The sequence below is a fragment of the Echinops telfairi genome, unplaced genomic scaffold (genome assembly GCF_000313985.2).
Source record: "Echinops telfairi isolate 266 unplaced genomic scaffold, ASM31398v2 ScPeMD7_23;HRSCAF=83, whole genome shotgun sequence".
In the NCBI taxonomy this organism is placed as follows: Eukaryota; Metazoa; Chordata; class Mammalia; order Afrosoricida; family Tenrecidae; genus Echinops; species Echinops telfairi.
In genome coordinates, this window is record NW_022103920.1 from 43,130,827 (window position 1) to 43,143,827 (window position 13,001).

A 13,001-nucleotide genomic window follows, 5' to 3' on the forward strand; every position below is an offset into this window, starting at 1 on the left:
TGTATGGATTGGGATAACAGTTGTATGAGCCCCTAATAAAATGTTTGTTTTTTTTTAATTATCAAGGGTTCATGAGGAAGGGAAGGAGGGAGGGTGAGGGAGGGAGAGGGGAAAATGAGCTGATACCAAGGGCTCAATCAGATAGAAAATGTTTTGAGAATGATGATGGCAACAAATGTACATAAGTGTTGGCATGATGGGTGGATGGATGAATTGTGATAAGAGTTGTACAAGCCCCCAATAAAATGATTTTTGTAAGCATACACAATACTAGAAACTCCAGTGTAGACAGGAGACAGGGAAGACGGAAATCCATTTGAGGGTTAACACTCTGTGAAGTAACCTGCGGGCACCCGGGCTCATTTTCACGGAGGTCTCTCAGGTCTCGGAGTAGAACACACTTCAGAATTTTCTCAGGCAATATCCATACTGGGATATTGGTCCATCAATTCTTCCTTCATTGACTAAGAATTGATCTTAAGAGTTATCAGCTCTTGCCACTTTGGCTGCCCTTTGAGCAGACTGAGAAAATACCCATGGCCAAAGGCATGCAGGCAGAGACGCGGGGCTGTGGGTCTCTCTGATATCTGGCCTCTGAAACCTCAGGTGACTTCCAGAATGGACCAAAGGGATTTAAGTGGACACTGATAGTAACTGCTAGAAGACGTTCCTATAGATTTTCTCCCAACCTCTGTTCATCACACAGAGGTGTAGATTCTATGATAACCCCAGCCAACTTCTACCCAGACTTTCATCTTTGCATCTTACCTCTGCTCAGGCTCCTCCCCCTCAAGCCGAGCTCCAGGCAGAAGCATAATCTGAAGACTAGCTTTCACTGAAAACGTCAGCAGGGCTTCCTGAGCACCTACTATGCAACGAGAGGAACCCACAATGGGAGAGGGGTGGAAGAAAGAAGGGGGAACCAGTTCTTAGCACTTTTTTCAAGGGGTCTCTGTTAAAAGCAAGGAAGAGACCGAAACAGACAAAACTCCGTTCTGCTGTTTCTGCACCACCTTCTTTGCTCAGCCCCCCACCCATTGCCTCGACTTCTTATCTTGCTCAGAGTCAAGAACCTATCCTTAATGTAGAAATAGGAAGGAAGAGTGGACGAGGACAAGAAGAGTAGAGGTACTGTCCTAGGTAGACTTCAGCCCATGCTCACTCAGATCCATCGGATCCGTCCAGCTGCCTAGCAGCCCTCCAGAGGCCCCAGCCTTGGCTCCCCTGCCTTCCCACCCCATGTCAGCTCCTCACCCTCCTAAACGAGGTTTCGTCCTCTCTGAAAAGTCTAAGGCAAGCTCTGTTACCTTGCCTTGCACGCTCAACTGGGAGATCACGCCATGCACACCTCAGGGAAGCTGCCCAAACCTTATCGCAGATACAAAGAATAAAGCCTGGCTTCATATCCTTGCATCGTGTTAGACTACACCCAGCAGAGCCTGGCAGGGTGCTCTGATATGACTCCTTTCTCTGCCCCTTCCCTCAGTTCAGCTCTCCTGACTCTACAGGACACAGAACAACACAGTGAGCAAGGCCACGGCGCTGTCCTGTTCCCAGGTTGCTTTGCAAAATCAAGAAATTCCCATCACCCACATTTTACCTCCTCTTCCCCCTTCCTTCCCTTTTGTGCCATTGCCAATAGCCACTCCTCTCTCCCACTCCCACTTCCTAGTGGATGGGGAAGCCACAAAGCGAGGGAGCCCCATTCTTGAGAGCAGGACAGCTATAGGCTGGGGAAATTGAACTGAAACTGAATGAATTTTCCATGGAAACCTCGTTGTGAGTTGTTAGATCCTCTTTTGCTGACATTGTTTCAAGATCATGTGTGTTCAATGGTGTTTGTGCTCCACTGGGACCCTACCACCTAGCCACCCACTTTCTGTGAGAAAATAGACCCTGTGCCACATGCCAAGGATCCTATAAAGTGAAGCCTGAGTAGTAAGGAGATTGGATCACTGGGCATGTAAAGATATTAACACAGAAGGAAACGGAATTGTGGGAGAACAACTCATGCTCTCATTCATAGAAATTGCATGCATTGCCGTTATCATTATCCTGGTGGGGGCGGTAGTGGTGGTGGTGGTGGTAGTGGTGGTGGTGGTGTTTGGTTACCTAACCTGGGTTCTGGAACACAAGGTGCCCCAGGAAATGTATCATTGGCTGTTATTGACCAAATGACAGTTCACTAAGCCTGAGAAACTAGATGGAGACAGGCTTGACCAGGCATCTTAGCAAATGAGCTGAAACTCAAAGACCTTTTCTGGTGAAGATGCTTCGTAGGGGGCGTGCTGGGCCCATGGGGTGGGGGGGTGACACCGAGAGAAAACGATGGTCAAACCAGGAAATGGCCAGCATTTTGCTTCTGAACAGGAACAGTAGCTGAGCGGGGGAAGTTGGGTTCTTGACGAAAATGAGTCATAGCCACTCTAAGTTTGCAGCCAGCTTATAGAGCTGGTGAGGCGGTTTTGGAAGCTAGTGATGATCCCCTCAAATGTTCCTGTGCCCTTGAATCCGCTCTAGCCTGACGCTTCCCCTCTTGCTCCAGAGTGTGCCCAAGTCATGCAGTCCACCCGGGAGCCCGGGAGCTTGCTCCTGCGGCACTCAAGGCCAGCTGTCACCATGCCCTGGAGTCGGTCAACCACTTGTGAATTCCTGCAGGCCCAGATCTTCCTCGGTTTATTTCCCTCCTGGAGTTCTAGTGGCATGGCTTTAAGGGCATTTCTTTCTTGACCAACAGGAAAAGGATGTCTGTACCCTCAGGCCAGGAGAACTCACGAATGACAGAGAACCCAGGTTGCTGGGGACAGATCCCGGAGGAACCCACTCTCCTTCTCATGGCCTATACCTCCCCCCACCCCACCCCCGCTCCAGAACTCCAGATCACCCTTCCTCAAGCTTTATCCCTCCTCCATTAGCTCCCACATCCTGGAGCTAGACCCGGGTCAGGAACCTTTTTCCTGCCAAGGGCCATTTGGATCTTCACACCACCATTCGCAGGCCATTCTGGTCCAACATTGACTGAGCTCACCCCCTAATGTAACAGCTGGAACTGCTCCTCTTTGGTGAGGCGTGAGCTGTTAGCTGTAGGTGGTGATTTCCCAGGCTTCGTGTGGTCTGCAGGCTACATGTTCCCCACGCCTGAGGGAGCCACGAGTGGTAGCACTGGTCACCTCGGGTTCCAGCTGTCTCTTTAAGTCTGCCTCCTCCTCTGCTACATTGTGAACTGCTTGGGGTGCCAGAGACTGAGCCTCATTTACTTGTGGCACCAAGCGCAAGGCGGGACACCACAGTGTTCACTGAATTGAAGGAACACAGAGAGGCTGTGGACCTGCTTCCTGCCCTCCTTGCAGGCCGGGGTATACATGCCCCCCCCCGCCCCCCCCCTGGTCTCTGTGTTTGTTAACCCAGCACGCAGGAGTCGGAGGTGCAGCTGCTGCAGGATGCCAAACGCTTCACGGAGCAGATAGAGCAGCAGCAGTTAAAACTGCAGCAAGCAGAGGCTTTCCCAGAGGCCTTCAACACCGAGGTCTCCAAAATGAGAGAGCAGCTGCTCAAGTATCAAAATGAATACAACGCAGTGATGGAAAGGGAGTATCATAATCAGTACCGACTGAACAGGTGAGCACCCGCCCTCCTTACGCCCTCCATACATGCCGCGCCTTTCTCCACACAAACCCCACTGAGAAGAAGCGCAGTACGTTAAGAGGTTATCTTAGGGAGAGTGGGTATGAACAACACATCTCATTCTTTCCTTGGCTGCCTAGAATGAGCGGTCCCCAAAAAGGAAGGTCACACTCCGTCAAGGGAAGCAAGCTTGGGTGACAGGGCTGCTGCTGTCAGGAAACAGAGCTCCCTGCTGTGTTTTCGGTGTGCCTGGAAAGCCATGAGCACTGGGAGTTGTGCCAACGAATACACCGAGAGAACACGGACTTGGCCCACACGCTGGCCCATCTCTGCCCTGACGTGACCGCGAGTCCTCCTCTGCGAGCCAACTCACCTGTCCCTGCAGGGACTGTTTTCCTCACATGCGTGAATTCACACTTTCCAAATACATGAGCCGAGGGCCAACCCCTTTATTCTAGGGTCAGGGACCACATAGGAACCCTACTCGCCTCTGAGTAAATCCATCCTTAGGGTTGCGAGAGAAAGCCCCAGCCTTTGGGAAATACCGTGCTGATCTCTGGTCCGCTTCAGCAGAAAGGCGTTGCTCACGGTGGCACATGTCATTTCTATCATCTTCCCTAACACGAGCAAACCAGTGGAAGCGTTTGCCCAGTAAGTCGCTTTCTTCAGACTGAAGGGAAAAATTATGCCCATTCGGGTTTTGTGCAGCGGCATGCTGCGTGCTGTGACTGGCTGCAGCAGACAGAGCCCAAGCATCTCTCCTGGAATTTGTTGCCATTTAAGGTGGCAGAATGAAGAATGTTCTCTGGCAATTTTAAGAGAAGGGAGCTTTTGGACCGTGCAGATGCAATGTGGCCCTGCCCAGAGGTAAGCAGGCTGCTGAGTGAGCTCACACACCTCACACAGCCTGGTGTTTAGAATCCTCTCTTGGGGCCTGTTCTTGGTCCAGGAGAATTATATGCAAGGAGTAAAAATCTGGGCTCTCGTTTGTCTTTCGATCTAAACTTGTTTCAGATGTACCAGCATGGTCTATAAAAAGAAAGCTTAGCTATTTCTGGGCTCTGTAAGCACCCTTTCAGTTGAGGAAATAATGAAATTAAAACAATCGGTGATTGTTCATTAGTAAAACATGAATGCTTGACATTTCCCTGAAAGGGTAAGAGGAACATAAGTCTGCTGATATTTAAAAGTGTTTAAATTTTCCAAGTAGTCCTGCCAAAGAGAAAACAAAAACAGAACTATTGCCTGTTAGGTAGAGGCAGGCAAATTGTTCATTGAGCTTCACGGGGGAGAGACTGAGAGATGCAGTGGCCTATAGTCTAAAAGGACATTCAAAAGGTACACTTAGGGAATTTGTCTGCATGTATTTTTGTTCATGTTTAATGTGCACTACTTTGCCTTGAGCAGACTCCTGTGCATTCTCAAGGGTTAGGCACGTAAGGATAGACAAGCATATTTTTATTAAGAGATGGATGCTTACAAAGGAAAGTCTAACCGGCACAATGCAGAAACATATTCAGCCCTTGGGTGGGTGGGGGAACATCATGGATATTTCCATCCCCACAGGGAGAGAGAGAACTATTCATCTGGATATACAGATGGTATTTGTCCAACCAGCACAAGAGGCTCTCATTTTATTCAGAGCCTAAATAATGGGAGCCCCAAGACCCAGCAGCCCTACCCAAGCCCCTATCATCTTCAGGAACATCTGAATCACTGGCGCCATGCAGTCCAGTATCTTGCTCATGCGCTCTTGGGAAAGTATTGGACTTTGATTTAGATGATTTCCCCCCGGTGTTCGCATAATACAAGGTCTTGCTTGCAAAAGAGAAGTATAGATGTGTGGTGCGTAAGAATGAAATCTATCGTTCAGTAGTTTCCATGTAGAGACTGATTGTCATTGATAACCTCTCGGTAAGTACATACATAGTTCAGGAAAGAACACGTGTTCTATTCAGAGAAGGACATTGTAAGTGACTAAAGATGGTTGAGGTGCTGAATTTTGAAACAGGAGGAGAGACACTTACCTCTCTAAAGATGTTCTCTGAAAAGTTTTCCAATATTCAATCTTTTCCTTGCCTTGACTCTGTTACTTTTACACACCCTGTTTGGAATTTCTCTCCTTGTTAATAATACCTAAAATTCAGATGGCATGTTTTAATGAAAAACCTCAGATTAGAAAATTATCCATGGCACGGAATCATGTGGCTTTAGAAGACCTGACTATATCAGCGCTTCTCAACCTCTGGGTCACGACCCCTTAGGGGGTCGAACAACCCTTTCACTTGGGTCACCCGAGTCATAACAGTAGCAAAAATAGTTATGAAGTAGCAATGGAAATAATTTTATGGTTGGGGGGAGGGGAGAGGGGTCGCCACCACATGAGGAACTGTATGAAAGGGTGGCGGCATGAGGAAGGTGGAGAACCACTGCTCTACATTGTCTCTGCTGCATATGATTGTGGATGAAAGGCCCATGCTAGGTCCTCGGACCGACACTTGGGCACCTCACCCCCAAGCCACCTGGGTCCTTTCCTAGGAACCACTCAGTCGCCTTTTATGGACCTTCAGTGGCCGGAAGCTCCTGGTCTCCCAGAGAAGTCCATGCCAACGCTGTAAAGCTATTACTGGATCAGAAACCTACCTTCCACCAGTTTGTGCTAGATGCCCTTACATTGGCTGATACGCTTGTCCATGGCAGCATGCTACGGTTTCCATTGGAAACCAGCTCTCTGAGTGTAGGAAAGAAGAGAATCAAGAGGCGCTTGGTGCTGGAGCACCCCTTATGTGAGAACATGTCACACAGATTGAGATGTTAAGGTTTAAAGATGAGGAGTTAATATGTATCCAGAAGCACACACAAAAAATGAAACACCATCGCATAGTGCCCGATGTGTTCATTACATAATTATTTATCAAGTGAAAATGTGTGCGCCATCTGACGAGTGGGACATCAGACATAATGCAGCCCCGAGGCACCCTGATACTGGCAAACACGAGTCCAAGCGGGCAGTTCACCCTTGACTCACTGGCTTTAGAAAAGCGACTGAACTCTTGTGGGTTGGCCTGTGTCAGGAAGATAGAGCACTTACTTAGCAAGGCTGTGAAGGTGAGAAATGATGCATGGTTATGCCTTCCATGGTAAGTTTAATATAAGATAGATGTTATTTAGGATTATTTTATTATGATACATCCATCTAGTACAGAACTTTGAAACTATTCATTATGAAATTTGGCAACTAAGAACAATATTTTTATTAAGTGGATCCAACCATATGTACACATCTAATATAACTTTATTAAAAGATACAAGGAAAGTTAAAAATGATTATCCATATCATGGTAGGGATGGGACTATGAGTGACATTTTTCTCTAAATAGAAAAATATATGTCTTTTGGGGGGGGGGAATCAGTTAGTGCTTCTAATATTAAAGAGAAGTCTATATGATATAAATTAATTTTAAATGTTCCAAAGAATTGGCCATTTATGTTTGTGTAGAGACAAGATCACTTTCTATTCAAAGACCATAAGTCATGTCACCATTTTGAAACTCAGGTTGCCCTTTTAGCCAAGAAATGACAGTACACCATTGCCCCCTGGTGGCAACATGCCTGAGCTGTAGGATCAATAATCTGGAATTAAAATATCACCCATCTATATGCTGCAGCTATAAAAGTGAAGAAATATTTATTTCAGGCCCTAAAATAAAATCCAGCTGCCACATAATGTTCTGGTAACTAACTGATATCAGAGCCAATGTAACACACGTATTGTTAAGTGCCATCAGGGTGGGCCCAACTGAGCAGTCCTATGTACAACAAGACTGCCTGGCCCTGCGCCATCCTGACAGTTTTTCCTATGTTTGCACCCCTTGCTGTACCCACTGTGTCCGTCCATCTTCTTGAGGGTCTTCTTATCTGCTGACCTTCTACTTTACTAGGAATGATGTCCTCGTCCAGGGACTGAGCCTACCTGAGAACATGTCCAAAGTCCATGAGACAAGTCTTGCCATTTCTAAGGAGCATTCTGGCTGTACTTCCCAAACAGATGTGTTTAATATTCTTCACCCACAACATCTTTCAAATGCAGCGCTTTTTCCCTGGTCATCTTCGTTTTCCAGCCTTTACATGCAGATGAGGCAACTGAAAATACCATAGCTAGTATCAAATGCACCTTCACACTTTATTCTAAATAACTGCAAATAAATCAAGTGTATGTGTATTTTTACGTCCATTTTCAATATTCACTGGTTAGTGGGATCTGCGTATTTGATAGAACTAGTAGGCATAATGACATACTGGTTATTTGCCGGGCAACAATCCACAAAACTGGCCATTTGGAACCACCAGGCACTCTGAAGGAGAATGATGGGGCTTTCTTCTCCCATAATCAGTTACCAGTCTCGGGAGCTCCAGGGGAAGTTCTACTCTGCCCTGCAGGGTCACTATGAGTCAGCATGTGCTTGATGGCAGGGAGAGGCGTAAGAAACCTGGCAGCACTGTCGGGTAAATGTTGGGCTGCTAACCACAGGGCCAGCAGTTCAAACCCACCAGCTGCTCCTCAAAAGAAAGTTGAGGCAGTCTGCTCCCACAAAGATTTACAGCCTCAGACCTTCCACACATAAGGTCACCAGGACTCAGAACTGACTCGACAGCAGTCGGTTTGATTTTGGGAGGTGAGTGGACACAATAGTCTGCACATTCCCAATTTTTATTTTAGAAATCAATCCTGCATTTGACAAGTTTGTATTCATCACATTTGGAAAATCATAAGACCGCTCTGCACTTAATTACCCATTAAAAAAGAAAAATTACTTCAGAAGTCTGACAGACAAAATATAGTTCAAAATAAAGTTATTAGAAGAGGGAGTCACACAAGCAATTGTTGGTTTTCTCTAGAACATCCAGGCTAACTCTATTTCAAACAATTACCAAAATCTCAATTAGCAGCAACTCATCTCATCCTGCTATTTAAAATGAAAGTACAATACAGCCTATTCTTTACATTTTTTTTTTAATCAACAAGCCAAAAATATAGTCCACTCTCATTCATTAGCTGTGTTTCTTAATATCAGTTCTTAAATTTACAGTTGGGATATATATATGATCTTCTATTTTCCATTTGTTTTCCAGGTGTTTGCAAGTTCTTATTGGAACATTTGCATAATTAATTACTGCTTTGAAGTCTTTGTCAGATAATTCCAATAAATTTACCATCGTGATGCCTGTTAACTGCCTATTTTCCTAGTTCATTTGCTGAAAAATCCTAAGATTATATACTAGGCATTTAAAATATTATGAAATCACATTCTTTATTCTGTTTAAATCCTATGGGAAAAAGTTGACTTTCTTTTTTAAGTAGGCAGTTGATCAGCTTAGATACAGGCCACCAATTAGGACCACCTTTCTGGGGACTATGATTTCAGTGTCCATTCAATTCCATTTTCAACACCGTGGTGGTGGTCTTCAAATCCATCCTGCCCATGTACCAACCGCTCACCGGTTTGGGGCCTAGATGGCCAACTTTGTTAGTTCAGTCCTCAAAGTCTTCGATAAACTATTTATCTTCAGATCCACATATTCACAGCTTGAGAGTCAGCCAAAAAATTCAGCTACAAATAAATAGGGTCACTTTTCCAGGTTCTTCCTTCTTTGAGATCTCCATAATGCTGTCTGGGTGTTTAAATTTTCCCCTTTGGGGCCGTTCAACCAAAAATCTGGGGATTTAGTTACCACTTCTATAATTATAGAGAACCCTGGTAGCATAATGGTTTAGAGTTGGGCTGTTAACCTCAAGGTCAGCAGTTCAAAATCACCAGCCACTCCACAGGAGAAAGATGGGGCTTTCTACTCCCATAAAGAGTTATAATTTTGGAAACCCACAGGGAGAGGTCTACCTTGTACTATCGGGTTGCCATGAGTTGTTATCGACTCGATGGCAGTGAGTTTGGTTTGGTCTTGACCTGCAATGCATGGATCTAGAGTCCAGCACAGACAAGATAGAACCCTCTCTGTGAGTTGCTGAGGCTGCAATTCTTTACAGGAATAGACAACCTCATATATCACCTCAGAGCAGCTGGTAGTTTTGAACTGCTGACCTTGGGTTTAGCAATCCAAAGTATAAACAGAGCTCCCAATAGATTAGTAACAGATAAATATATATATATATATATATATATATATATATACTGTATAGAAAACAACAAAAAACAATGTGAAGATACAGCAATAGAAACCACATAAAATGGAACAAAGTGAGAAAAAAGGAGGGGGGAAATCGAGCAGCACATGAGAGTGGTAAAACATTATTGGTTTGTCTTACATCTGGGTAGTTAAAACTACCATAAGGTAGGGGAGACGGAGATGGGCGTCTGAGGGGGCCGGGTAGGAGTTTTCCCAATATGAGATAAACTCTAATCCCATGGATCAAGGAAGTAAACCGCACACAGGGAACCCTAAAGGAAACCTCACCAAGAGTCATCACCATAAAATTACTGACATCAGTGATGGGGTGGAGAAACCTTATGATCAGTCAGGGAAAGACATTGCAGACAGAGGAACAAAGACAAGCTGACTTGTGGTTAGAAACCTTCCTAGGAATATGAATCTGCAAAGTCTGTGTTCCCAAAGAGCTATACAGTCATGAGACACTTGCTCAGCCTGGTGTGGGTACCCAGTGCCACGGGAGCCCTGCGGAGAGAGAGCCCTGCATGGGCAGGGGAGAGGCACCATAACCCAGAGGCCAGGCGCTGGGAGGAATGGGAATAGAAGGTTAGCACTGCACAGCCTACTCTTTTGTACTCTGTTAAGCTTGACTCTTTCTCTCTTTTTAAGCTTAAAGGAAGAAAGAGGCCTCGTAATAAAGGAATTTGAGAAGATACCTAAGCCAGGAGTAAGTCTCAGATGATCTAACACGTGTTAAGTACTCCTAGATTGAAATATGGGAAAAGTGGGCTCCGCTGGGCTGTTAAGGCTTGACCGTTCAAATGCCGATAACCAGGTCTTCCAAGGTACCTCTGTCTGGGTCGTCTCAAACCACCTGTGGCTAGTAGTCAAGGGTTAGCCATTCATGTCCCACGGGTACACCTTGAGGAAACATTAAGTGGTGCCTGTTACGTTTCAGCTACTTGGCACATAGCTCAGGCTGTTTAGTTGGACAAGATCTGCTTTGCTTCCAAAAAAGAAAAAGATTCTCTGGTTGACACCGTACATGACTGTTGCTGTGCATACAAGGATGCCATACAAAATCATAGAAACACTGTGTACCCCAAATATCAAAATATGAATCTGTTATTTCTCAACATACAACATACCCTCCATGTAAGTCGACACATTGTGAAGTCAGTGTTTGCAGGCCCCTAACCCTTCCCTGGGGAGCGACGCCCTCTATCAAAGCAGCAGTCCTTGAGCGACTCAATTCGTATGCCATTTAAATGGTCTTTGAGTCTGGGGTACAAAAAGTCTGAAGGGGCAAGATCAAGGCTAAAGGGTGGAAAGAGTGTAAGACTTCCAAAAGGAATTCTGATAAAACAGACCTGGAAAAAATTTCCTCCACACAAATTTCTTGACCTTTTTCTCACCTCTCACCCATGCAGCTTTCAGTTTTTTCAAAACATCTTCATAATTAACCCCTGTAATTGTCCTGTATCCTAAAAGAAAGCATACCAAGATTAGACTGTTGGCATCACGAGAAACAGTCATTGTAGCCTTCTGAGCTGACCTCTCTACCTTGAATTTAACTGACCAGCAGGTCCCATCGGAAGTGATTGCTTGGATTGGACACTTTAAGGCACCCTAATGAAACTCAGGCAGGTGTATTGCTGAGAAGACTTGCCTGCAGCCATCCAACTGATTGCAAATTGAATGTTTCTATAAACTGGAACACTGGTAGCAGTGTTTTTTGACTTACACTCGTATTGCCTTCAGAGCTTCTTGGGCATCTTAAGCTTATTACAAAAAAATCATATTAAGAATAATTACCTTTTGCTGCATAGCAAACCACCCTAGAACTAAGAGGCTTAAGATGACAACCATTGTTATTCTTCATGGTCCTGAATTCTGGTCTGAGCTGGCTCAGTTGGAGCTGGGTGGTCTAGGAGAACTTTATTCATGGGTCATCCTCTTGGCAGGCTACCTGCTCTAAGGGGTGTGGGTGTATGTGGGTTCCCTCACAACTGGAGATGTCAGCCGGGGTGACCAGATGTCGGCTAGGATGAAAGCCGCTTGTCTCTCTAGCAGGATTTGCTCACATGATGACAGGAGAGTTCCCAGCAGCAAGAGAGTGCAGTTTTAACAGAGAGTTTATAGGAGAAACCATCTTGAATTTTAACTCCAGAGCATCTGGTCACTAATGTTGCCCCTTTCCACAAACAGTGGAGGAAGGAGACCTGCAAAAATCCCAGAGCATACTAAATGGATCCATCGCCTAATCATTAGTAATATGTAGACTTCCTGAATCTAAGAAGGCATCTCTCTCATAATTCAGACTTCGCAGATAATCAGATCTAGGAAACAATGACCTTTTTTGAGTTTGGGGCAGGTGCATGTGGGGGAAGCATGCATGCTCTAGGAAAGTAAAGTGAATAAGAAAGGGGCGTTTAAGGAGAAGGGTTGGGTGTTCCAAACGTGATCTCCCTGATCATCAATTTCCAGGTGTGGCGTAGCTTAACTATAAGCCAGCTCTTCAAAGGTCATCTGTGCCTGATTTTGTCAGATCACAAAGCTACTATAAAAGAGGCTGGCAACTGTCTTTGGTGATTTGGGAGATGAAATAAAATTAACAGAAAAATCAACCATTTGAAATAATGGGAGATAAAAAGGTGTACTAGTAGAAAATATGAGTTCAAATCATACATTGTCATGGTTAAACCTTTACTGAAGATAGCAGAAATTATAAGTTGCACCTGACTTCTTGAGAAACCATTTATAAACATAAAAAATCTAATCAAACTAGTGAAAATAAGATTCAGTTTTTAAATAGGTCGCTGTTTGCCGTGATACTACATAACCTGATCATTTTCATGACTTTTGAAGGAGATGGAAAAGAAGATGAGAATATTGAGAGAAAGCACTGAAGAATTACGTAAAGAAATAATGCAGAAGAAATTAGAAATTAAAACCTTACGGGAAGATTTGGCATCTAAGCAAAAACAGTTACTCAAAGAGCAGAAGGAGCTGGAAGACCAGTTGGACTACCAGATCAGCCTAAAGGTGTGCTATTTGGACTGAGTGTGCCTTGGTTAAGGGACTCTGCATGGACACTCACTCACCTCCTCTTAAAGATGGTAAAATACTCAGCTATCTGATAAGAGCATTGTGAGTATTAAGTAGAATAACTAAAGCTCTCTACATCACATAGAGCATATAGGCAGAGTGCA

The 13,001-nt window shown here is 44.9% G+C and overlaps 1 protein-coding gene across 1 annotated transcript in view; it reads left to right on the forward strand.

The window, feature by feature from the left end:
- The window catches only part of CCDC146 (coiled-coil domain containing 146), a 136,869-nt gene that overhangs the window by 92,458 nt on the left and 31,410 nt on the right, over positions 1 to 13,001 (forward strand). The window contains exons 4-6 of the mRNA XM_004702616.2: positions 3,409 to 3,618; positions 10,459 to 10,516; positions 12,658 to 12,834. Coding sequence (XP_004702673.1) covers positions 3,409 to 3,618; positions 10,459 to 10,516; positions 12,658 to 12,834 — 445 coding nt within the window. The remainder of the gene's footprint in view (positions 1 to 3,408; positions 3,619 to 10,458; positions 10,517 to 12,657; positions 12,835 to 13,001) is intronic.